Genomic DNA, 26,148 nt, shown 5'->3' with positions numbered 1-26,148 from the left:
ATAAAATATACATTTCTGCACCCTAAGTTTCAGATTAAATTTTGCGCCCCCTTAGTTTCAGACCAATTTTGCGCCCCCTTAATAACAAATAAACGTCCTACCCCCTTAGTTTCAGATCAATGTGGTGCCGCCTCAATAAAATATAAATTCCTGCCCCAAAGGTTTCAGATCAATTTTGCACCCGGCCCTCAATGAAAGATCCATTTTGCGCCCACCTTAGTTTCAGATCAATTTTGCGCCCCCTCCTTAGTCTAAGATAGGTGTTGCGCCCCCACAGGTTAAAATAAATTTTGCGCTACCTCAATCGAATATAAAAATGCCGCCCCCTTAGTTTCAGATCAATTTTGCGACCCCCCCCCTCCCGAAGTTTAATTCAGATCAATTTTTCGCCATCTCAGTAAAAGACAAATTTTGCGCCCCCGGTCAATAATGTATATATTTTCTGCCACCTAAGTTTCAGATCAATTTTGAAACTCCTCAATTAATCAGCACTGTCATTTTCTGGGTTTTTTTCTCCAAGTTTAATATTTTTCGTTATGTACTTTCAATTATTTCGCTCTATATCTAACACCATCACTTGAATACGGCGCATAACATGTGAACGCAACGTAGCCATAATTATGATGGAAGGCACGTTTGAAAGGGAGAGAAAGAGCGAGAGAGAGAGAGAGAGAGGGGGGGGGGGGGTGTCGAAGACCAAAGGGGAACCTTTGACCCATGTATTGTAATTATAATTTGGACAATTTGGAAAATGCAGAAATAAAAACAAACAAACAGATAATTTGGACATGCATGAAGTAATCAGTTGATCGAGTGAAACAAGCCCGGATGCGTGTGGCATGGAAAATTAAGGCGTGCCATTAATAGCGTGCGACCTATGCCTTTAACGTGTCGCGCAGCATGCTAAGACATTTTTGACGTAATGCTTTACTCAATATATTTACAGAACATTCATCAAACATTGAACAATAGACAAATTTAACATTATTAAAAAAATCACTCCCTCCCTTTACACACATAGCCTATGCCATGCCGATATTTTGGGTAAGTCAAGTTAGGCAGCCTTAATCCGCGCCAGAACAATAGAATCTGGCAAGCCGGACAAAAGCGATCAAACTAGCGTTGAGTCACCGAGCGCGCTACTACGTATAGTAAAAAGCTACTAGTATATGACAACAGATGCTTATAACTGTTGCTGAGCTCGCCGTTGACTTGTTTGTTATTGTTTATATTTATAAACAGTCCCCAAATAACCGATAAAGGTGTACGTTAGATAGAGTACCCTTGCCATAGATCTTTAGGGAATTTAATCACCTAAATAAAAGAAATAGAAATAGATTTCTTTCCTACCTTGTCTCGTAGAAACACCTGTTGAGTACAGATACTTGGAACATATATTATATCACAAGTAGTAGTTCAAATATTGCACAGCACCCGTAGAAAGAATATGTAAGACCATGTACAAAGTAATGACGCTTCTTCGCGAATTAAGTAAAGAAGAAGAAACTTATAATCTCTATAAAGTAATAAGGCCTCAGAACCGAGTAGAGAAACAAGCGAAGAAATAGGACAAGAATTAAGATGAAGCTGAATTAGCTTTGCTGTAGATAGACTCTCTAGAATACGTGTGCTCTATATGAACAGCTCAGGAGAAGTGATCAAAATAGGTGTGGCAAATAAAGCAAGCAAGTGTAATGTCCCTGTACAGTATAAGCTATACCAGTACATTAGGTGGTTGCACATCCCAACCCATAGGGTATGGAATGTGCTTGCCAGAGTAAGTATTTGTGGCACTCTAGTAATGCAACAGGTGTCACTAAAGAAATGAGTGACAATGGAATAAAAGGCTAGACTTCAAGCCACACAATAAAGACAAGACAATAATATTTACAAATGCAAAGTTCTCCAAAGGTCAAGTCACTACAGTAGCTCCCCTCTAGATTTGTTGTCGAATGAAAAGTAGCAACAAATCGATGAGGAAATATAGACCTACATGCATGTTGACTTGAAAATACGAAAATATGGTAATACTGTTGAAACACAGTAAGTTTAATATGCTTCACCCGACTTCGAAAAAATCCACGAACCTCACTGGCCATCTAACTTGACGACCAGACCTGGTCTTTCGAATCTCAGGAGTGTTCTGCTTCAGTGCAGGATCCAATGCTAACGGTGCAGGATCCAGTGCTAACGGAGCAGGATCCAGTGCTAACGGAGCAGGATCCAGTGCTAACGGAGCAGGATCCAGTGCTAACGGAGCAGGATCCAGTGCTAACGGAGCAGGATCTAGTGCTAAGTCCGCGGAGTTGGATTGCCGAGGGACTTGGATAGGTGGATCTTGACCCTTCTTAGATTGAGCAGGGAGATCTTGCTCCATGAAAGCTGGTTTAAGTCTCTCAACACTGACAGTTTCACGTTTACCATTGTAATCAATAGTAAAAAACTTGTCAGAGCGTTGAAGGACTCGAAAAGGCCCCCTGTAAGGAGGTTGAAGGGGCCCCTTGACTGCATCAACCCTCAAAAAGACGTGGGATGAGGAATGCAACTCTGGGTGTACCTGTGTAGGGGTAGCTCGTTGTTTGCGAGTAGGGGTGGGATGTAATTCACGCATCAGTCTCTTCAGTCTGTGGGCGTAATTAGCTGGATCGCCAGCAGAGTCAGTCTGTGAAGGAGACACAAATTGGGCCGGTAGCATGACCGTAGTACCAAAAACGAGTTCTGCTGCGGAACATCCCAGATCAGACTTGATAGCTGTACGTATACCCAGCAAAACCAAGGGAAGGACCTCAGTCCAACGGACTGTGTTATGCGCCTTGAGAGAGGCTTTGAGTTGCCTGTGAAAACGCTCAACAAGCCCATTGGCTGCTGGATGGTATGCTGTTGTGCGAATGCGTTTAGTGCCAAGAAGATTAGTGAGAGCAAGGAAGAGTGCTGACTCAAATTGTCTACCCCTGTCTGTAGTAAGAGTAGTTGGAGCACCAAACACCGCTACCCATCTGGCCACAAAAGTACGTGCTACAGTATCCGCAGTGATATCTGGGATAGGTATAGCTTCTGGCCATCTGGTGTAACGATCCACACAAGTAAGAAGGTACGTGTTACCCTCTGAAGTAGGAAGTGGGCCTACAAGATCGATGTGCACATGAGAGAAACGCGCATCAGGTGAGGTAAAAGTGCCAAGTGGAACTTTTGTGTGTTTATGCACCTTGCATCTCTGGCATTCAAGACATGTTCTGGCCCATTTCCTGATATCATGATTAATACCAGGCCAAACGAAACGTTCCGTGATGAGCTTTTGAGTGGCCCTGATCCCAGGATGGGATAGTCCGTGGAGGGCGTCAAAAATAGCTCGTCTGTGTTTGACTGGAACAAGGGGTCTAGCAACACCTGTCGAAACATCACATAGCATGGTAGTAAGAGAACCAGGAAGCGATATAGACTTGAGCTGAAGCGAGGAGTCCTGTACCTCACTATCATCCTCTTGATCTTTCGCAATGGCTGCTAAATCTATGACCGAGGATGAATCAACTCTGTCGATACACAGACGGGAGAGAGCGTCTGCTGCTGTGTTCTCCCTTCCTGCTATGTGGTGCATCTCAGATGTGTATTGGGATATGAAATCAAGCTGGCGGATTTCACGAGGTGAGTGTCGGTCAGGCTTTGAATTCAAAGCATGGGTGAGAGGTTTGTGATCCGTGTAGATGGTAAATGTGCGACCTTCAAGCAGATGTCGAAAGTGCTTTACACCGAGGTAGGCTGCTAACAGTTCCCGACCGAAAGTGCTGTACTTAGTCTCGGCAGGCTGTAGTCTCTTAGAAAAGAAAGCCAACGGTTGCCAAATACCATCTACCAGCTGTTGGATAGTTCCCCCAACTCCCACATCAGATGCATCAACCAACAGGCATAGAGGAACATCAATTCTAGGATGAACTAAAACTGCAGCGTTAGCTAACTGATCTTTAGCCTGATTGAAAGCAGAAAGTTCTTGTTCACCTAGGGTGATTGGTTGGTTCTTCTTCAATCTATTTTTCAACAGATCCGTGAGAGGCTGGAGTACTTCTGCACACCGCGGAATGAACCGTCTGTAGAAATTGATCAGCCCGAGGAACTCTCGTAGTTTGGTAAGTGATGTAGGTATCGGAAAATCACGGATGATCTTCACCTTGTCACTAAGTGGCTGTATTCCTTCCGAGTCAACTTTATGCCCTAGAAAGGACAGTAAAGGTACTCCGAACTGACACTTAGCGGGGTTGAGAATGATTCCATACTCTTGCAGGCGGTCAAAGAGTAAACGGAGATGTGTCTCGTGTTCGTCTTTGGTAGTACTAGCTACAAGAATATCGTCTAGATAAACATAGACGAAAGGAAGACCACGAGTGACATCATCCATCAATCTTTGGAATGTCTGAGCTGCATTGCGAAGGCCAAACGGCATCCTAACAAACTCGAATAATCCAAAAGGGGTGGTTATAGCTGTCTTGTGGATATCGCTAGGCTCGACTGGGATCTGATGATATGCCCTGATGAGATCAATCTTGGAAAAGATTGTCTTGCCACTAAGTGACGCAGAGAAATCTTGCAAATGAGGAATAGGGTATCTATCAGGAATAGTACGAGCATTAAGCATGCGATAATCTCCACAAGGTCGCCAGTCCCCTGGTGTCTTCTTCGGAACCATGTGCAAGGGACTTGACCAGTTGCTATCAGATTGTCTGATAATGCCGAGTTCAAGCATGTGTTCAAACTCTGCCTTGGCAATCTGCTGCCGATCTGGAGCAAGCCGACGAGGGCGAGCTGAAGCAGGTGGGCCTCGAGTTTGGATATGGTGGGTGGTTGTATGCTTGACTTCTGAGTGCTTGTACACTGGCCGGGTGATGTCAGGATACTCACGAAGAAGGGAGTGGAAACGCTCCGAAGTATCTTGCTTGACATACACCGGGCTAATGATGCCTGTGTATGTACCGACTCCCTGTACTGTAAGAGTGGTGGTGGTGTCTATCAGCCGTCGATGTTTGATGTCGACTAATAGTCCATAGTTATCAAGGAAATCGGCTCCCAAGATAGGTGTAGGTATGTCCGTGACAACAAAAATCCAACGAAAAACTCGCCGCAACCCAAGATCAAGAGTGAAAGATCTCTGGCCAAAAGTCTTAATGGGTGACTTGTTAACAGCTTGAAGTTGGAGATTTGTTGCACTTACCATTGCCGATTTTCCTAACATGGAATGAGGGAAAATACTAACTTCGGCCCCAGTATCAACAAGAAAACGCGTGCCTGATTGTTTATCATGAACAAAGAAAAGGCGACTGGGTTGAATGGTGCCAAGTGAATTAGTCGCCGCTATTCCTTGGCGGGCCCGTTTCCCTGGACATATCCAGGGCGGCTTTGTCCTGCTGAGTATGAACAAGGACTTATGCACTTCTGGGCTCGTTTGCCATGCCTCCAGTGGTACCAACATTCAGCCCCAGCATGTTGTTGATGCCGACTCGGGCTACGGGAAACTGATTGGCGAGGGCCGGAATTCTTCGGGCCTCGCTGTCGACTGCGACTTCTGCGGTCCTCCTGTATAGAACAAGTCAAGGCTTGCACCTGAGCAGCCAGTTGAGCAACCTGGGTAGAAAGTCGATGTACTTCACCAGAGTCATTGGGAGTAGCGCAAGCGTAAGTCTGCGCTGGCACTTCTTTAGGTAAGACATGAGAAATAGTAGGCGGACCAGCAACTTCAACAATTTTGTCGGCTAATGCCGCTAGCGCAACCAAGCTGACATCATCGCTTGTGGAAGCGAGAATCAACTGTACATTGGTTGGCAGGCGTTGCAAAAATAATTGCTTAAGTATACTAGTTTCCAAAGTATTAGAGCCTAATAATTGTTGCATTCTCCTAAGGAGTTGGGAGGGCGACCTATCGCCTAACTCTTCACTCGTCAGCAATTTGTTCAGACGCTTTTGCTCAGAGACAGAAGTTCGCTTAACCAGTGCTGCTTTTAGTATCTTGTACGGCTCTGTTTGGGGAGGGGCAATTAAAATATCGCGCACCTCTAGAGCTACCTCTGGTTGTAATGAGGCGACAACATAAGCAAACTTTGTAGACTCAACTGAGACACCTCTAGTTTGAAACTGAGCCTCAACCTGAGCAAACCAAATATCAGGATCATGTGCCCAAAATGGTGGAAGCTTTAAACTAACATATGAGACTTGAGGGGATGGCTCAGAAGCCTCACTAGGTAATACATTGCTATCAATATCAGGCATGATAATGACGATGACAAGGTAGATTAGATCAACAGAAGAAAAAAAAATGGATCACGTCGTGGTCACCAGTTTAGGGAATTTAATCACCTAAATAAAAGAAATAGAAATAGATTTCTTTCCTACCTTGTCTCGTAGAAACACCTGTTGAGTACAGATACTTGGAACATATATTATATCACAAGTAGTAGTTCAAATATTGCACAGCACCCGTAGAAAGAATATGTAAGACCATGTACAAAGTAATGACGCTTCTTCGCGAATTAAGTAAAGAAGAAGAAACTTATAATCTCTATAAAGTAATAAGGCCTCAGAACCGAGTAGAGAAACAAGCGAAGAAATAGGACAAGAATTAAGATGAAGCTGAATTAGCTTTGCTGTAGATAGACTCTCTAGAATACGTGTGCTCTATATGAACAGCTCAGGAGAAGTGATCAAAATAGGTGTGGCAAATAAAGCAAGCAAGTGTAATGTCCCTGTACAGTATAAGCTATACCAGTACATTAGGTGGTTGCACATCCCAACCCATAGGGTATGGAATGTGCTTGCCAGAGTAAGTATTTGTGGCACTCTAGTAATGCAACAGGTGTCACTAAAGAAATGAGTGACAATGGAATAAAAGGCTAGACTTCAAGCCACACAATAAAGACAAGACAATAATATTTACAAATGCAAAGTTCTCCAAAGGTCAAGTCACTACAGATCTTTTCATGAGATGTTAAGGACGACACAAATGGCAAGGGTTCCGCCTTGCCATTTATCCCGTTCTTAACATTTCATGAAATGATCTAAAACTACATAGTTTGGATAGTCAGAGATCATACACTCCTTCTAGAGATGAAAAGAGATCAATTCATGAGATGTTAAGGACAACACAAATGGCGTTCTTAACATCTCATGAAATGATCTGCAATTACATAGTTTGGATAGACAGAGATCATACAATCCTTTCTAGAGATGAAAAGAGATCATTTCATTAGATGTTAAGGACGACACAAATGGCAAGGGTCCCCCCTTGCCATTTGTCCCGTTCTTAACATCTCATGAAATGATCTGCAATTACATAGTTTGGATAGACAGAGATCATACACTCCTTCTAGAGATGAAACGAGATCATTTCATGAGACGTTAAGGACGACACAAATGGCAAGGGTCCCCCCTTGCCATTTGTCCTGTTCTTAACAACTCATGAAATGATCTGCAATGACATAGTTTGCATAGACAGAGATCATATACTCCTTCTAGAGATGAAAAGAGATAATTTCATGAGATGTTAAGAACGGGAGAACTGGCAAGGGGGAACCCATGCCATATATCTTTTCATGAGATGTTAAGGACGACACAAATGGCAAGGGTTGCCCCTTGCCATTTTTCCCGTTCTTAACATCTCATTAATGTGTGTACATCTTCTTTTCTGAGACAAAGCATAATTGTCCAAAGGTGTGAAGCTCTTTTTTTTCTTTGGTTGATGAATAGCCGAGTAGGCATACGGCCTTTGTGAATTATAACTACCCCTAATTCCCGAAACAAGTCTTTTTCTTAGTACACATCTCTAACACGGAATGAGAATTAAATTATATATTTGTATACCCAATACAAGACCCAAGAGAACATCGTTTCTAGTGTTGATGAACATAATGTGAGAAACCACATTACAAACGACTTCGTCCTAAATTTACTGTAACGTTTTCACGTTTATCTGTATGAGCATAAAGCAAGTCAATTTGTAAACGAACATTGCCTAGATAACGACAATGTTTGAGCTAATAGTGCCTAGATAATCAACGGTTAAACAAGGCCAAGGGAGAGGGGGTTGAAATAGGTGCGCAACTCTTTGCTCTTTTTTTTGGGGGGGGGGGGGGGGGGGGGGGGGGGGGGACTACAAACGGAATATACATGTTAATAATGCATACACATTTCCATCAGAAGCGATAACGGCAAAATGTTGCAAAGCCTCTGTACATTGTCTCGTTGATGATCTACACACTGTGACTCCCCCCCCCCCCCCCGCTTCCCATCGCTAATTCCAAACCATAAACAATGAATGTGTATATCTTTCTGAGACAAAGCTGTCCAAAGGTGCGAAGCTTCTTTTCTTACTAACCTGCACATATAGCAGTACCTTTTGTCCCCCTACCCCACCGACTCCCTTCCCCACACACCGAACATTTATGATGTACATGTATTGAATGAATACAATAAAGAATGCAACTAAAACAAGATCTGGCCAAGTTACGTAAGAGGAACAATGGACGTGGCCGAGTGTAAAGGTATGTTGGATACGTGTATGCCTGTAAAAGACCACCCGTTTGGGCGGGGGGGGGGGGGTTGTTGTTTTGCAGTTGTTGTTACTGTTTTCAAAGAATGTAAATGGATCGCATTACGACGTACTCCTAAATAACAATTGTTATCAAACAAATATCGTAGAACCAGATTTTAATCTAATTAAAACAAATAATCATGCCAGATAAAGGAATGTACAAGAATATGTGATGACATCACCGGGCATGGTGGCTCAGTCGTTAGAGCGCCCGCCTCATGAACGGGAGGTCGTGGGTTCGAACCCCGGCCGAGTCATACCAAAGACTTATAACAATGGGACCTTCTGCCTTCTAGCTAGGCGCTCAGCATATTAGATTGGAGAAGGGTAGTAATAACATATTATGTTATGCAGGGCCCGCTGGAAGAACAGTTTCATAACTGAAGTGGCTACCCTGGGTAAATAAAAGTTATTATTATTATTATTATTATCTCTCTCGCTCGCTTTCTCAGTGCCATTTTCCATCTTCATTTCTGGTATTATTTTGTTTCCGTTTCGCTATTTGCTTTTATTCCGAAAGTATTCCTTTCGATCTTGAGATAAATTATTATACCCTAACCTCGATATGGAGAAGAAAAGCACGGAACGATCGCGCGCCTGATGACATCGAAACAAAAAGAATATTACTATACAATAATTATAAAAAGTAAAACATCGAGACAAAAAATGGAAACTAAAGAGGAATCCAAAGCGATGGGCTGGAGTTGATCGGATAGACAAATATCATAATAATTAATCAACATAATGCCCAACTTTCTCTCTCTCCTTTTTTCTTCAGTGTCGTTTTCAATCTTCATCCCTCATAGTGTTTTCTGTTCCGCGATTTTTAATGAGATCGCGTTTCGACGTAGCCTCTTTTACTCCTAAATAAGAATAGCTAATCATAATTTTAAGGTAGAACCAAATTTGACCCTATATTAAATATTCATTCAAATATAAAACAATCGTGGACAAATAAAGGAATGGACAAAAAATGTGATTAAGTAAAATGTCACCGACGAAAAGATGACATGAAAAAAGATTGATTATCTCTCTGTATCTCTCCATCCCCCCTTTCTCTCTCTCTCTCTCTTTCTCGCTTTTTTCTCTCTCTGTATCTCTCTCTCTCTCTTCGTCCCTGCGCTGGATTTATCAGGGCCATTCTCCATCTCTGTTAACGTCTTCCTTTCTGCTATTTGCTTTTATTCAGAAAGTGTGTATTCAATTCGATCTTGAGATAAATCATTATACCTTAACCTCGATATGGAGAAGAAAAACACGGAACGAGCGCCTGATGGCATCGAAACATAAAGAATATCACCGTACAATAATTATACAAAAACAAAAAATGACATATAATGAAAATGTTGCTAAATGATGGTCATTTGACGGTAATTTAATGCCTAAAACCCCTGAAATTCTTGGGGCTCCGTCCCCTGGACCTCAAGCCAAAGAGAGTCCTGCTAGTGTCACAAAATAATAAGGTATCAAAAAATACTCACCTGACCGTAATAAAAACGCCTAAAACCCCTGAGCTTCCGGCGGCCCTGTCTTCTGGACCAAACCAAAGGCCCTAAAGCGGGCCCCTGAATGTTTATCTGACCGTAATTAAACGCCTAAAATCCCTGAGCTTCCGGGGGCTCCGCCCCCTGAACCCCATGCCAATACGTTACCTGCCAGTGTCACAATAAGATCCCCCCAGAGAGCCAGCGAGGTCACTGTGACAGGTGGCTATCTCATTAACTCAGCTCTCATTTAACATAAGAAAAAGAGGATCATGGGGGACCAACGGGCACCGATTGGGGAAGTTTTCTATATAGAGGGAGCAAGTAGCTACAAGTAACACAGTGTGCCTGACGTTTCTTTAGTAATCGCTTTTTAAAAGACTCTTTGAATTTGGCCGCTTTTTAAAGACAGATAATTAAGACGTGCGCTGGCCGGGCAATTATTGATATTTCTATCTTTCCTTCTAAATCACGCACTTGCATTCTCGACATAGCTTCTGTTTTCTTTTTATTTTTAATAGAGCTATAGAATTTCTATTTTAAACGAAAAAAATACACTTGAAGAAAAACTGTTTATACCTTCTACCCTTTTCTATTATCGACCTATTTACTCAATATATTTACAGAAAATTCATTTAATAAAAAGCTATATGACAATATATGCTTCATTGTCTTGCTTGCCGTTGACATGTTTGTTTTTATTATGTATTCAGTCCCCAAATAACTGATAGAGATGTACGTTAGATTTATATTTTCTAAATTCTTCGAAACACAAAGTACCCCTGATTTCTAGACTGAACTCTATCTTTCAAACGCAACTCATCAGAACTTGAAAACATGACGGCGGCATATTATAATATAATATAAATATTATCTGTCTCGCCTTGACATGACAAAGATAATATTATCTACCTCACCCCGACTTGACAAAGATAACATTTTGGCAGGCATATTTAAAAACAGTTCATTTTGGCGGGCATACGGACTTTACTTTCAACCAATCAGATGGCAGGATTAGGAAAGATTCTTAAAGTAAGGTATTAATAGGATTTATATCATTGAAGCATAACAAAAATAAACACAAAGATATGATTTGGGTATTATAAACAATAGGCGAGCCAGTAATTTAAAATAGCAAATCTTATGTTGTTACCAAAATTATTTTTTTGAATATGAAAATACAAGGCATCTAATCTATTTACATACAGGATGCATCTACATGAAGTGAGCCCACATATATCCACGGTACGACTGGTCTCTTTATTGAAAAAGGCATATCAGAAAAGAATGACCACATATTTGTCTCTAGTGACAAGTTGTTATTGTTGTTTTGGGTTTATAAGGCTATCCAATCTGAAAAGATTATTTTCGCAAGGCTATACTGTTTTTTCGAGTTATTTATCAGTGATGATAAGATGGCGCTGTTTCTTTTGCTCTGACAAATTAGATTCTGCTTTATGAAGATATCGTTTGGCAGGATGTGGCGGTGAACCAGGCGCCGGGTGGCTGGTTCAATTAGGCCGGCGGGGGCCCAGACGACCTCATTAAGAAGAGACTCGGCTCCCATGCGAGAGGCTGGAGTTTGGCGGCATATCACTGTCCTCCTGTCGGCGGCAGCCAGGCTGACCTCATGTTTTCTAGCTTTTTCCGAGAATCGATTTCCATTCGATAGGCGGCAGCCGGCGCATGCTTTTGGATGCCATTTCCTACCGCCAGCGGTAGCCGGATGAGCTAATTTAAAAAATGCAGCCAAGACGCAAAAGTGCAGTCAGCTGACGCCGGCTGGTATATTTATTTTTGACGCCTCGCCTTACACACATGATATTCAAAACGAGTATGTGACCCGATTATTTTCTCGATGAGTCTTTTTACTCATTAAAGTACATGTAAGTTGATATGGGATGAGTATTCTCCAAGTTTAGTGACCGAATGAGTAAAAATATTCACAAGTGTGTAGAGTGGCTTTTTGCTCCATAATATGTCACAGGCTCTTTATTCGTTGAATGAGTAAAAAAAAAAAAAAAAAAGCTCAGTCTTTTCGAAGCTGTACTCGTCTTAGGAGCTATCTTACTCTTTGTATATCATGCGCGTAAATATTTCGCTGATGAATATTCGTACGCGTTCGTGATTTGATTTGATTTGATTTATTGGTTTCTGCATCTTTTTCCTTTTTTTCATTATACATTTGCATGAACATAATATATGGTTTGATACAATATTTTAAGTGTATATAATTTTATACAGAAAATAAACGAAATTAAACAAATATATTGAATGCATAATTAACATACATTAGATGCAGGAGGGCTACATACATAAGCAAAGTAGCTTGACGAGCCCGCAGCCCTCAACTTAGATACAACAATAATAAAAAAAAATATAAAAAAGTGACTTGCAGAGAAGAAAAGGAAAGGGGAGAGAAGGAGCGTTGGTAATAATACAATAAATCTCATACATCTGCTGATTGAATGCAGGTTCATTCATGAATGGGTAAACGATGCTAGGTCATGGACGATTACACATCATTGTTGAATATACAGTCAATGTACACACGTACGTAACCCGATCGTCACGTTTTTAGCGGTCGACGAGCCACAGAATAAATGAAAGTAGATTTGATTTTACTTAATTTTTGAATCAGTTAGTAATAATATTACTGTAGGGGATCCCTTGAATTTTATTCAGACTTTTTTTAAAACAAGTTAAGGCTACCGATTAAATATAGAATCTAGATCTAGTGCTGAAATTGTGGAGCTCTTCTTGTGCACAACCGAAGTGTATGGCGTGCATGGCGAAGGCACTTACCAATTTAAAATACTCATTTGCCATGTCACTATAATGTCAAATTAACAAAACTCATTCCTGTGCGTTATCAATCTCAATTTAATGAGTTAATGCATTCAAAGTTTCCCTAATTGAGTAAGAATACCTTTTACTTTTATTGCATTACTTTTATTTTGAATTACGCATTCCTGACGCGAAACAAATTCGCTTAATTTTAAGTTTTTCTAGAAAACGCAAACTTTAAAATATGAGAGTATCCATAAAAGGCATCATGCCATAATAGCTAGTAGATTTATATTGCCCGGCAACATTCGTGGTTCTTTCTTTTCCTATTCACATTTACAAAATTAAATGTATATTACAATCAAAATTATTTTGTTATGAAATAGGATACCCGTATTAACACCGGAGGCATACCCACACACACGCATATACGGATATAACTTTTTGTTATAACCCACACTAGGGTACATGACGGGATTCAGTCAAAGATTGGACTATCCTGAAAATACAGAATTCTATACACGAGCTTATGACCATACATACAAAAAAATCAATGTCCATGTTTTCCCTTTCCATAATCCACAGTTTGTGTGATTTTGTGACCGTTTACGAAATGAATAGCAGGCCAATGCCATTGCCATGCTAAAACTTGTGCCCAAATATAGCTCAGCTAGTTAAAGGGCAATCCAATATTGTTATAAGTTCAATTGTTTAAACGCAGATAATAAGATAAGAAAAATGTTGAGATGTTTGAGACATCAGATAAAGCAAATAGAGTCAGGAGGACAAGAAATGAATACATGTAATTGTCAGATTTGCATTACCTAATTCATTCAATGAGGGATACATATTTAAATAATGTAGGTACTTTACGGTTAGATGGTATGAGGATTAGAATAACAAAACTAAGTATTATATTTCAATAATCTTTTATTTCATTTTCAAGTTGAAGGTTGGTTGGTTTCAGTTAATTTAAACCTGTTAAGACAAAATCTTTATATGGATTAAATTGATGATACAAAGTTCTAAAAAATGAAAACATTGTCAGTCTTTTTAAATTTTACATTGTAAATCTCACAAAATCAATACACAAGCGCAAAATAAATTGTTGAAAATTGTAACATGATCATCGGCCAACTTTAATCGAAAAAAATTGTCGGACAAATTTCCATTGAAATTCTCCTCTTCAGTTTCTATTTTACGAGGGCATGTTTTTTCTCCCAAGCTTCACAGATCTCGACCACCGATCGTAATAATTTACTTGGAATGATAAACCTAACTGCGTGAATAACCTGTTATTTTCCCTTCTTTGAGATCCAACATACGTACGAATGTAGGCGCGTGTAATTCGGTTTTACAGAGGTATATGAATCATACATGATCAATTGTTAACGGGGATTGATCTCTCTAAAAAATAACCGTCACAAGAAGTCTTAGTAGTCATGTTAAAGGGACTTGGTAACATCGTTCAGATGAGAGAAAACGGTGCTAAGGTAGTGACTTCAATGCTACATGTACAATTAAAGATAATCTGAAAGAAAACGACAAAAATCGTGAAAAACTTATCTGGTTGATTCCTTAATTATCCCAACCAAATGATTACAATTTAATCACATTTCAGTTGAATTGGCTCTTTATACCATTCCAGACGTTTAAGAGTTGAACGATTTTTTAAAGCCTGTCTTATATTTAATTTTCAAGGAAAAACGGCTGGGAAAATTCAAAAATGGTTGGGAGGATTTACTGTTAATCACTGTTAGAGGGTGTTGCACAGTGACGCCTTCAAAGAAAACCTTAAATGTCTTTGTGGTTTGAGAATTTTCTCAGGATGTTTTGCCTGTTAGAGCAGAGGCGGTGCCCCCGGCGGGAGGCGGGGGGGGGGGGGCACAGTGCCCCCCACACTTTTTTCAAGAACCCAAAAATGCCCCTTTTTACATAGGAAAAGTGCCCCTTTAGCTCTGTAAGAAGTGCCCCTTTTTACATACAAAGTGCCCCTTTTACTTTTACAAGTGCTCCTATTAATTCTTAAAAGTGCCTCTTCCCCTTCACACCTCTGATAAGTGCCCCTTTTTTTCTCTGGTGATTTTCCCCATTAAAATCTGATCGGTGTCCCTTTTCTTTCAACAAATGCACATTTCCCTTTATTATTAGTGCCCCCTTTTCATTCTCATAAGTGTCTTTTTCATCCCTGGTGAGTGCCCTTTTTAAGGTGTAAGAAGTGCCCCATTTTAACCTCTGATAATTACCCGTTGTACTTTGACACGTGCTCCTTTTCTTTCTAATAAGTGTGATCCTTTTCGATAAGTGTCCCCTTTTCCTCTCATCATTAAACTTACCCCTAATTTCAAGCGACTAAAAGCAATATCCCCCAAAGATCGCTCGTAATACGCTCGCTCCCATTTATAGATGTCATAATTATGTTACTTATCAAAGGTTCTTTTTAGTCTGCTATTATGAGAATGTGCTTATAACCCCATCAGGATTGGGTGTTTCCTCTTTATAAGATGTAATTTTTCGCTCTGCGACCTCACAAATCTTATTTTTTTCCTCTCTTGCTTTGCTCGCTCGCAAATGAATTTTCAGACCACCACACCGAACTGCAAGGTATGACTTAAGCAATATGTTATACGGTGTATAGAGAGAAACCAATATTGAAATCATCCCTACTAATGTAATCACAAGTATAGGGGTATATACCAATGTCTAAACAATTGTATATTTTCGCTTTGAGATTTCCATTTGGAGGTGCTTCTTTTCTCCAGAAAGTGCCCTTTTTTGTTTTTGCCCTCACCCCCCCCCCCCTCCACTTTGGAAGTCGCTCCGCCGCCTCTGTGTTAGAGGGTAATTACAGTATATAAGGAATATAATCAGTAACATTTCATACAAAGATTTAACACTTTTTTCATCAACCTTCAACAATATTACCGAGTCACTTTAATTGAATAGGTTACAACAAGGAGGGGTTCACTATAAACAACATCCTTGGTTATGGATAAATATTCCCCCTGAAAAAAATTGTTTTTTAGCTTCTTCATCCAACCTAAAGAATACAAAAAACTAAAGAAAAAAAGAGAAAGCACCAGAAAAAAACGATGATGGTATAACGTTAAGACAAAGTAACACAAACCGGACATCCTTGTGTATCTATGAAAGTTGTTCCGCATAAATGATTATATTGGATTTATCTTACATAAATACTTTGGAGTTAAAGTTTTGAGAGCCAAGTGCTAAAAGAAAGAAACACATCACCAATCTTCAGATCGATCGGAGAGTATCACAAGAAGGGAAAGAAATGTTGATGACAGTACGAAAATATACCTAACAGTGACCTGTACTGCAACTGAAGAAGAGCCTTTGGTTACGAGATTGTACATTAAGATGTTTGAATTAAATGATGCCAGAATATCAATGTACTTTTGTCATGGGTCAAATCACAGTAGAGGAGTTTTTCTTCTATTTGCGAAAAATGTAGATGTTAAAGTGGAGGAGGTAGTCAAAGATGTGGATGGTCGTTTTATTTTATTAAAAGGTTTGATTTGGGATATGAGACTCTTAATAGGGAATGTTTACTTCCCAACAAGGGAAAATAACGGCAGAACCCCTATCAACTATTTTCATATTGGATGGAATTAGACATATTATTTGATATTTGAAGCTTGCTGGCAATCTCTTGACACATTTTGTCTTTCCTCATCTTCACCTTTGTATAACAAAGTAAAGCCTGGATTTCAAATAGGTCGTCCTGGTCCATGTTGTTATGTTGCTAAAAATTATAAAAAATAAAGGAGATTATATACAAAATACGGAGATTAATAATATATATTTTAATATTGATATTGATTTATTCTTCCACAATGTGGAAATATGCTTCCCACCAGCGTTACAATAATACATGAAACAGAGTACAATAATATGAAACATTCAAAACAATTAAGCATACAATTTCAGAACAGAAAAATCTCGTCATTTTACAGAAATAATTTTTACGCCTTCCAAAATTGTTAAACTTCCTTTCTGATTAGATGATTAAAGTATCTCTCTACTGCTTTTAACGGGCTATTCAATTTAATCATCGTTGATGTATTACGTTTTATGAGTACAGTTTATAAAATCAAATAATTATGACCATTATTGCTATTGTTATTATTATTATTATCAACGCTATCATTGTTCATCAAAGTGGATACATAACCGAAGTTATATCGTTGTGGTCGTATTAAAATCATATAATACATGTATGCATACTAACAATCGTGGGTAACTGAAATGCTATCGTTTACTATCTCTTTAAGAATTGGTTGAACATATGAATAGAGTTTGGCACGTAGGAATGGCGGAAGAGTGTTCGATTTGTGCATGGGACGTTTAGTCGAATTCCAGAACGGTTGAAAGTTCATGTTAGTTCTTTTTATACTTGTTGAAATGGGATTCTTCACATCACAAAAAAATATAGTCTAGAGACTAATACCAAATCTGAATATTTCTGATTTGGTATTAGACTCTAGAATATATTTGTTAGTGGTGTGAAAATGCGAAATAGAAAAGGAGATTCTCAACGAGTTGTTTTCTCTGAAAAGTGGACAAAGCACGATCTTAGTTGAATATCGGGCATATTTGTATCAAAAGTTATCATCTCTATACTAGATCAAAGACTTTATTCTCTTATATCGAAGGTTGTTCCGCTGAGATTAAATCTGGCTCCATCGTGTATGGGGAAGTTTGAAGTTGTTTTATGAAATAATTCCCCATACCAGAAGGTTATTTCTGTCTATCTCTATACAATTTTCTTCATGAGCACTAGTCACATACACGATATTTCTAGATCTGAAATGATAATATTAATAATAATAATAATAATAATAATAATGCTAATAATAACAGTAATGGTTATAATGATGATAATAATAATATAAATAATACTTATTATTATTATAATAACACAAGTAATATCAATAATAATAAAGAAGGCACTACTTATTTTCTGTAATGAAAATGTTTTGAATTCATGTCAAGGAAAAAAAACTGTATTTTATTTCTAAAATTAATTTGTGTTGTTTGGAATCAAGAAGAAAAAAAAAACGTTGAAGAAAAAGAAATACGCAGCGGGGGATAGCGTAGGGGGCAGCCCCCATAAAAAACACACACAAAGATAATGCAATAAATTATCAATAATTCATTACATTTTGCACCGAACCCTAACATAAAAAAATCCTCTCTGTGCCCCCTGGACCCCAACAAGAGCTCTAAGGCGGGACACTTGATGCTCATCTGACCATAATTAAATACCTAAAATCCCTGGGCTTCCGGGGGCTCTGCTCCTGGACCCCGCCAAGGACCCTAAGGAGGGCCTCTGGATGCTCATCTGAATGTAATGTAATGCCTAATACCCCCCAAACTCAGGGGGGCTCTGCCCCCTGGATGCTCATCTGACTGTAATTAAAAACCTTAAGCCATTGGGCTCACGGGGACTCTGCCCCCCTGGACCCCACCAAGGGCCCTGAAGCGGGCCCCTGGATGCTCATCTGACCACAATGAAATACCTAAAACCCCAGTATGGGCTTAGCCCCCTGGACCCCATGCCAATTATTGACCTGCCAATGTCACAAATAAGGTATCTAAATACTAAATATGATTTAATATCTGACAGTTATTTAATGCCTAAAACCCCTGAGCTTCCGGGGGCACCGCCTCTGGACCCCACGTAGTCTAGTTCTAGACCATATTGATTTGTGTTATTCGCCGATTATAAGCGTTAAGCCAAGTGATGGCGGGATCGCGCAGTCACTAAGGATCGCGCCATCGTTTAACAATGTTAAATCTGAGATGCACGGCCCTACGTGTTACCATTGTCTGTGATATGGTGTAATATTGAAGCCCTAAACAAATCGCGCTTCAAAATGATCAAGAAGTGCTTCAAAAAAGTAAAAATCTTTAAGTGACCGGTTTTACTATACTCGTTTTTCCCAATAGACTGTAATGTTATGAAAACCGTTTGGCAAACGGTATTCAAAATTTGTAATTTCAATCATAAATATCTTGATAATCAGACAGGCGATCGGCTTGTAAAAGTCATGGGGTTCCTGACTGACCTAAAGGTTTATAATTATCATTGCAGCATGAACTAAATCCAGGATTTTGTTTCAGAATCTGAGACAAAGTTACCGGATCCCTTTAAAAGTTTATAGTATATAATTATCATAAATTAATTTGCATTAAAGAATGATAAAAAGTACACACTGGCTCCAATATTAACAGAGCTTGATGCCTTGTCACCCCTTTCTGATGAATATCTTTACATTTCACTTGCTACAGAGTGATTCCAATATGGGGGTGAACACTGATGGTGAAGAGATGGGTCCTGGATCAACAGTAACAGGTGGAGTTAAGGTAAGCAAAATGTATGTTTATGCTTAATCATTCTGAAAGGTTAAGTCATTAAAGTCTAAAGGAAACGATATTATATCTACTCATCTTTCATATTTCATGTATGCTTACGAGGTTTATAGACTTGACGTTCTCGCTCTTGATGTTGTAATACGTTCACGACCACTCAAATTTGCCAACAGTACTATTTATATGAATATCAATCAAAATACAAATTTCCTTAAAAAGAATGGAACATCTGATTTCAAAATAATATTCACTAGTTTCTCTAGACCCACTGCCCACGAGACCGTAAAAATAAAGAAATGCAAAAAAGAAGGTATAAGAATCATGCAGGCTTTCGGCCTTGTACGCCGTCGGACTATTAAACCTTTTAGACAGTTGTCAGAAGGCCTGCGAGATCGACACAGCCGGTCTCGTGTGGTTTTTCCTGGTACATGTTAAAATAAGATTACAGAAAAAATGATCAATGACCCACAAAATAGAAGATTTGATTCAGTTCATGTTGACAGTCAATAAGGATGTATTTTGATCCATTTCTATTAGCACCAAAAACGGCTTTTTTGTGTCGGTTTAATTGTCAGCGTTCAAATCGTCCGGCGGGCCAGACGGGGCTCATGAGCCCCAATATATAGAAGAAAAAAATCTACTGTAAAAGGTCGCATCTTAACTGAGCAAAAGACTTTGATAAAATACCTTAAATTTTCAGTTTTTATGGCAGCACGATTATGTATTGAGATTAAAACGGAAAAAGAAGAAGAATGGGTTGAAATTTGTCAAGGGCTCTAGTTTTGCAGTTTCCTCACAGTGCAGACAACTATTGTTCAAGAGATGTCGCCTAATGCAACCCATAAACTCATTTTAGTCATGTGTTGTATTAAAAGAAGAAATTTCAGTTTATACACTAATAAAGGGGAAACAACATGAATTAAACAACAAATTATATTTATAATTGTTCCAGGTTATTTCACTATTTATCCAAATTGTCTGCCATGACATATTGGACTAAATCAATCATTGGATACCCAAAACCCTGTGAAATTATGACATCAATATTATTATATTACTGTGATGTTTTTTTTTTTTTTGTTTGTTTTTCTTCAGCACACTGAGAAAGCTTGCGAGTTTGAACAACATCGTGAAAATGAGCAGAGTCCCCCTCAAGATGCTGATTGTGATGTAGGAATTCAGGAACACAAACCGTAAGCTTCACTTTTTTTAATCAATCATCATCAAGTAAAACGCAGGCCTTGATTGTCATACTGGTTCTTATAAAATGTATTCGGGTAATTCCACTAGCGTAAAGCATATCACTAATGTATCTAATGTGAATGTAATGGAAAGAGGAAACGGGTTAGAGAAAGGTGGGGGGCGGGGGCGGTGGGGTGTAACATATGATTTAATATTAATTTATGAAATAGGAAATAACGCTGTCACAACTGATGTATTTTTGCTGAGACATTACGTTTTATTTCCGTGGACATACATGAAAACATTTTATCTTCAATCATTATCTGTAATCATTTATCATACTTGGATAATCATTGCATCTAGTCATGTCAGGCATGTCCCACATGAAATTATTTTTAGCACAACGGTTGATTCCCCGTTTCAATACCAAGCCCTTTATATTTTTTAAATATTAATTCTGTCTTCCTCGTAGATTAAACTCGGTACGATCCCTCATTTCTTTATAAGACTCAATTTTGTTCCTTACATCTTTTACTAATGATGAAACTAATTCGCTTCTATCTGATCATTTTGGTATTACATTTTATTCAAACATCTTACATTGTTTCTTACGAATCGATATAGACAAAATGCATCGATTTGCTTTCAATTTCCTTTGAAAAGGAATAGCCGGGGACCTAAACCATGATCTCATCAGGTTCCAGATTTCAAACAAATGGACACCCCCTCCTTCCCCCAATATGTGGTCAGTCTCAAATGACATAAATGTTAATGCCTATCAATATCAATTGCATATTATTTTATAGTTTTTTGCTTTAAATGTCATGTTTATAATACAAACAAAATTAGGTTCCAATGGATTGTTTCCATATCAGTCTCTTTATTTTAGAATGGAATTCGAACAAGTATAAGTCAAAATGATGCATATGATTTCAAAAGTTTGAAATGCCTAGTTCCATAAAATCACATCGAGTACAACAGCATAATTATGCCTTTTGTTATAGGGCCGAGGGAGCCGGTAAACCTCTGATCACATCTCTGCAAGACATGCCATCGCAACATACATCCGGTGCTTTAGATACTGAACACAATGAAGCACAGGGAGAGCATGAAAATCGAGAGTATAGTGTACTGTCTAATACGCCTACATTATTTCGACCCGATGCAGATATAGAGGATGAAAAGACAGAGCTCTCACAGGGCGCTCTTGTAAATTTGAATACCGACACATCCGCTGATGACAAGTGCGCCCAATTAGAAAAATGCACAACTCCTCTGCAGCCGGGGGAAATCAGGGAAATCCTAAAGACTGATAGTCATACGAATGATGATTGGGATGCAATGTCTAACACACTACTGGATGAAATATCCCCGAGTGATGACAAAGCCAAACCAGAGCTACCATTCGACCCTGACATATACCAGATGGATAGAGACGGATACACACCGCTCTATAAGGCAGCTTTAGAAGGTGATCTCGAAGGGGTTCAGGATCTCATTTCACAGGGAGCAAACCCCAATAAACCAAGTAAGGCTGGACTCCTCCCTCTTCATGCAGCGGCTCAAGAAGGACATACACACATCGTTAACTTCCTCATCCCGCAGGGAGCGGACGTGAATGTTGAGTTTGAGCTGGGTCAGACACCTCTTCACAAGGCAGCATTCAGTGGCTATACTGGTATCGTAGATAGTCTAATTGCAGAAGGCGCTAATGCGAACGAGGAAGATACAACTGGTTGGACACCATTCAATGTTGCCGTTCAATATGGCTAGAAGCTGTCAAATACCTCATAACTAAAGGAGCGGAGCAGAACAGATATGATGGTATGACCCCACTTTGTGCTGCAGCACAATTTAATCATTTGGACATCATCAAATTATTCATATCCAATGGCGCTGATGTGAACGAAACAGATGACGAAGAGAGAATTCCTCTCCACGGTGCAGCTACTGAAGGTAACACTGATGTCATGGAATATCTCATTCAACAAGGATCTGATGTGAACAAGAAAGATAAAACTGGCTGGACTCCATTCAATGCTGCACTTGAAAATGACCATCTAGAAGCTGTCAAATGTCTCATAACGAAAGGAGCGAAGCAAAACACATATAGTGGAATGACTCCACTTTATGCCGCAGCACAATATGGTCATTTAGATATCGTCAAATTCTTCATATCCAAGGGAGCTGATGTGAACGAAGAAGATGACAAAGGAAGGATCACTCTCCATGGTGCAGCTATTCGAGGCCACATTAAAGTCATGGAATATCTAATTAAGCAAGGATCTGATGTGAACAAGGAAGATAACACTGGGTGGACAGCTTTCAATGCTGCTGTTAAAGAGGGCCGTCTAGAAGCTGTCAGATATCTCATAACAGAAGGAGCAAAGCAGAACAGATATGATGGAATGACCCCCCACTTTGCCGCTGCAGAATCTTGTAATTTGGATGTCCTCAAATACTTCATTTCAAATGGAGCTGATGTGAACGAGGAAGATGACAAAGGAATGATTCCTCTCCATGGTGCTGCTTTTAACGGTAACATAGAACTCATGGAATATCTTATTCAACAAGGTTCTGATATGAACAAGGAAGATAACACAGGATGGACTCCATCCAATGCTGCCATTCAAAATGGCCATCTAGAAGCTGTCAAATATCTCATAACTGAAGGAGCGAAGCAGAACAGATATAATGGAATGACTCCACTCTTCGCCGCAGCACGATTTGGTCATTTAGACATCGTCAAATTCTTCTTTTCCAAAAGAGCTGTTGTGAACGAAGAAAATGATACAGGACGGATTCCTCTCCATGCTGCAGCTGCTCGAGGCCACTTGGAAGTCATGGAATATCTCATTCAGCAAGGATCTGATGTGAACAAGGAAGATAACGCTGGGTGGACACCATTCAATGCTGCTGTTGAACATGGCAATTTAGAAGCTGTCAAATATCTCATTAAAAGAGGAGCGAAGCAAAACAGATATGCTAGTATGACACCACTCTATGCCGCAGCACGACTTGGTCATTTAGATATCGTCAAATTCCTCATATCCAAGGGAGCTGATGTGAACGAAGAAAATGACAAATGGATGATTCCTCTCCACGCTGCAGCTGCCCGAGGCCACTTGGAAATCATGGAATATCTCATTCAGCAAGGATCTGATGTGAACAAAGGTAACGTCAGGGGTTGGACTCCATTCAATGCTGCTGTTGAAAATGGCTATCTAGGAGCCGTCAAACACCTCGTAAGTAAAGGAGCGAAGCAGAACAGGTATAATGGAATGACCCCACTCTCTACTGCAGCACAACTTGGTCATTTGGACATCATCAAATTCTTCATATCTAAAGGAGCTGATGTGATCGAGGAAAATGTGAAACGGAGGATTTCTCTCTCCCCTCTTCATGCAGCATGTTACAATGGCAGCATGGATGTCGTGAAAGTTCTCGTTCACCACAACGCTAATGTCAATGAACAAGATAATGATGGATGGACACCACTAGAAGCCGCTGCACAAGAAGGACACCAAGACATAGTCGATTACCTTGCATTGAATGGAGCAGTCATGCACATGAAGGACATAGATGGTTTGACGCCGCTCCAGGCAGCAACATTCACAGGTCATGCACATGTAATAGAAGGCATCTCATCACGTAGGGAAGACCCAGATGTGGAAGAAATAGGGGATCCACGACCTGGAGGCCACCAAAATCTAATCACAAGAGGATATATCACGGCGATAATAAAGGATGCAGACACACAGTCACGTACAGTAAAGTTAACATCTCAAGTAGACTTTGCAGAGGAGATGAACTGCAATCAAGCTGATAATGCAAAGAGAGGAGCCGATAAACTCTCCTTGAAGAATATTTCCACAGGGACCCATGATGATGAAAAAGATAAAGGTCGTCCAAACGTAAATGAACACCTCTCCCCACGTACAGGTGACCCGAATGAGGAAGATACAGAAGATCCACTATCCGGGGGCCACCACTATGGTGCTAAACATTTCGCCACAATAGGTTATGCGCATAAGAAGGTGATACAAATGGAGGGGGTAGACACTGTAGAGGATGGGAATGACGGCAAACAAGCTGATAATGTGAAAAGAGGAACCGATGAACTCTCCTTGAAGGATCTCCCCACAAGGACCCATGATGATGAAAAAAGTGGCAGAGAAGAACACAATCCTTTCATTTATGCTAAGCTGAAACATCCAGAAAAACCTGAACAAGATCCAATGCTAGATCAGATTGAAGAAATGAAGAGCCCCGTGACAAGAAATTACACAGACGGTTCTTCCCCGCATGGATCTCAGACGTGGCAATACAGCGGTTTCGATACACCCTTTCTACAAACCATTGGGAATGACGGTCATCCCTCTGAAGACTCGAAATCGACATGTCAATCACTAATTGACAAAATCAGGGAAATGAGCGTGAGTGGTTATTATTTGTTTTCTCTAAACAAAGCATATGCCATATATTTGATTGAAACTTTGGTTAGAAAAAATTATGGAAAATACAGATATGTATGGAAGCAACCATTCAGCCAATTCTAAGATCATCATAGAGATGAAAAACAAAGCTTCGTAGAAAGCAAAATTAATGACCTTTGGTGCATATCCCTACGGTGAAGGTTCCGTAATATGTTTTGCTTTAAACACACCTATGCATGAGAAAAGGACTCAAATTCTAAAAAAAGAGAATGAAAAATTACAATTATACATAATGGTCAGTTATTTTTGTTGTAAGAAACAATAACGTGTTCATTCTTTAAATGAATTTTGAATTTCGTCTTTCTCGTTATTAGGTCTAATTCCTCCTAGAGCATCCGTGCTAACCAAAACTGATTGTCGCCACTATGTCTTCTTATATCATATCATTTCACAGCATTCTAATATGACATTTTCTACGATGTAATTGATTTTCCCTTCAGGAATCTCCTTCACCGATGAATGCTGGAAATGATCTACCAATCAACGACACATCAGAGATTGAGAGGTACTAGTTACTTTCCGCTTCTTTTATTATGAGGAAACCTTGTTATTCGTAGAACGAGATGTATTTAGTGCATATATTTCGATCCACAAGTACTTGCATCATTAATACAAACTTTTTTTTTCTTCTCATGTTTATTGATATTTATAATCATTTTAGATATTCTTCATAATGTATATGAATAATCATTTATTAAAAACGCATTATGTACGTAAATTGCATGACTTCGCCTTTTGGCAGGATTAGAGCACTTTCGGATATTTTACCTTCCTGGGCTTGATCCTTAAGAAGCTAGAGAACAGTGAAGCAAGACCTGATGCAGTACAAAGGGTACTGTTGGAGTCAATATTTTAATCTAGGTATTTTCCCTTTGCCATATGTGGGCTTTCTCCGATTTACATGTTCGTCTATTTTTCAACAGTCATACATGCATTTCTATATTTCAGAGATTTTAGGGACCCAATTCGATTGGCTTTATTTTTACATCAGCTAACTTATTTCTACAATTAAATTCAACAGCTTCCCTAAACACTCACCAGATTTTGTTCACCAAAAGTTGTGTGACCGAAACCCTGTCTCCACCCAAGGAACCTCCTCAAACCCAGTTCGGAAAATCGGGGTAAGAGAGAAGTATTGCTCCCATTTATTCTTTATCATTACTTGATGTGAAAGTTATGAATTAGAATAACAAGCTTAAGAAAAAAAATGGATTATCATTCTGCGTCTGTGCAAAAC

General features: G+C 39.5%; 2 protein-coding genes across 2 annotated transcripts; both read left to right on the top strand.

Moving 5' to 3' along the window:
- Window positions 1-19,164: 19,164 nt before the first annotated feature.
- LOC105440979 (serine/threonine-protein phosphatase 6 regulatory ankyrin repeat subunit C-like) lies at window positions 19,165-22,188 on the top strand. The gene is made up of 3 exons (XM_030998360.1): window positions 19,165-19,227; window positions 20,329-20,426; window positions 21,420-22,188. Exons 1-3 carry the CDS (start codon window positions 19,165-19,167, stop codon window positions 22,186-22,188), a joined length of 930 nt encoding a protein of 309 aa, XP_030854220.1.
- Window positions 22,189-22,532: 344 nt separating this feature from the next.
- LOC105440978 (ankyrin repeat domain-containing protein 50-like) lies at window positions 22,533-25,423 on the top strand. The gene is made up of 2 exons (XM_011671637.2): window positions 22,533-24,851; window positions 25,352-25,423. The coding sequence occupies exons 1-2, from the start codon at window positions 22,533-22,535 to the stop codon at window positions 25,421-25,423; spliced, it is 2,391 nt and encodes a 796-aa protein (XP_011669939.2).
- The last annotated feature ends 725 nt before the right edge of the window (window positions 25,424-26,148 follow it).

This window comes from Strongylocentrotus purpuratus, unplaced genomic scaffold (genome assembly GCF_000002235.5).
Source record: "Strongylocentrotus purpuratus isolate Spur 01 unplaced genomic scaffold, Spur_5.0 spur5_contig_859, whole genome shotgun sequence".
NCBI lineage: Eukaryota > Metazoa > Echinodermata > Echinoidea > Camarodonta > Strongylocentrotidae > Strongylocentrotus > Strongylocentrotus purpuratus.
The sequence above is the reverse complement of the archived record's forward strand: the minus strand, read 5'-3'. Positions and strand labels throughout refer to the sequence as shown.

Excerpts from the sequence above, each read along its gene's own strand:
- LOC105440979 (XM_030998360.1), top strand. The coding sequence starts at position 19,165 with ATGGGGGTGAACACTGATGGTGAAGAGATGGGTCCTGGATCAACAGTA. Across the intron at positions 19,228-20,328 it reads CAGTAACAGGTGGAGTTAAG|CACACTGAGAAAGCTTGCGA; the intron begins GTAAGCAAAATG and ends GTTTTTCTTCAG. Across the intron at positions 20,427-21,419 it reads GGAATTCAGGAACACAAACC|GGCCGAGGGAGCCGGTAAAC; the intron begins GTAAGCTTCACT and ends CTTTTGTTATAG.
- LOC105440978 (XM_011671637.2), top strand. The coding sequence starts at position 22,533 with ATGACTCCACTTTATGCCGCAGCACAATATGGTCATTTAGATATCGTC. Across the intron at positions 24,852-25,351 it reads ACAAAATCAGGGAAATGAGC|GAATCTCCTTCACCGATGAA; the intron begins GTGAGTGGTTAT and ends TTTTCCCTTCAG.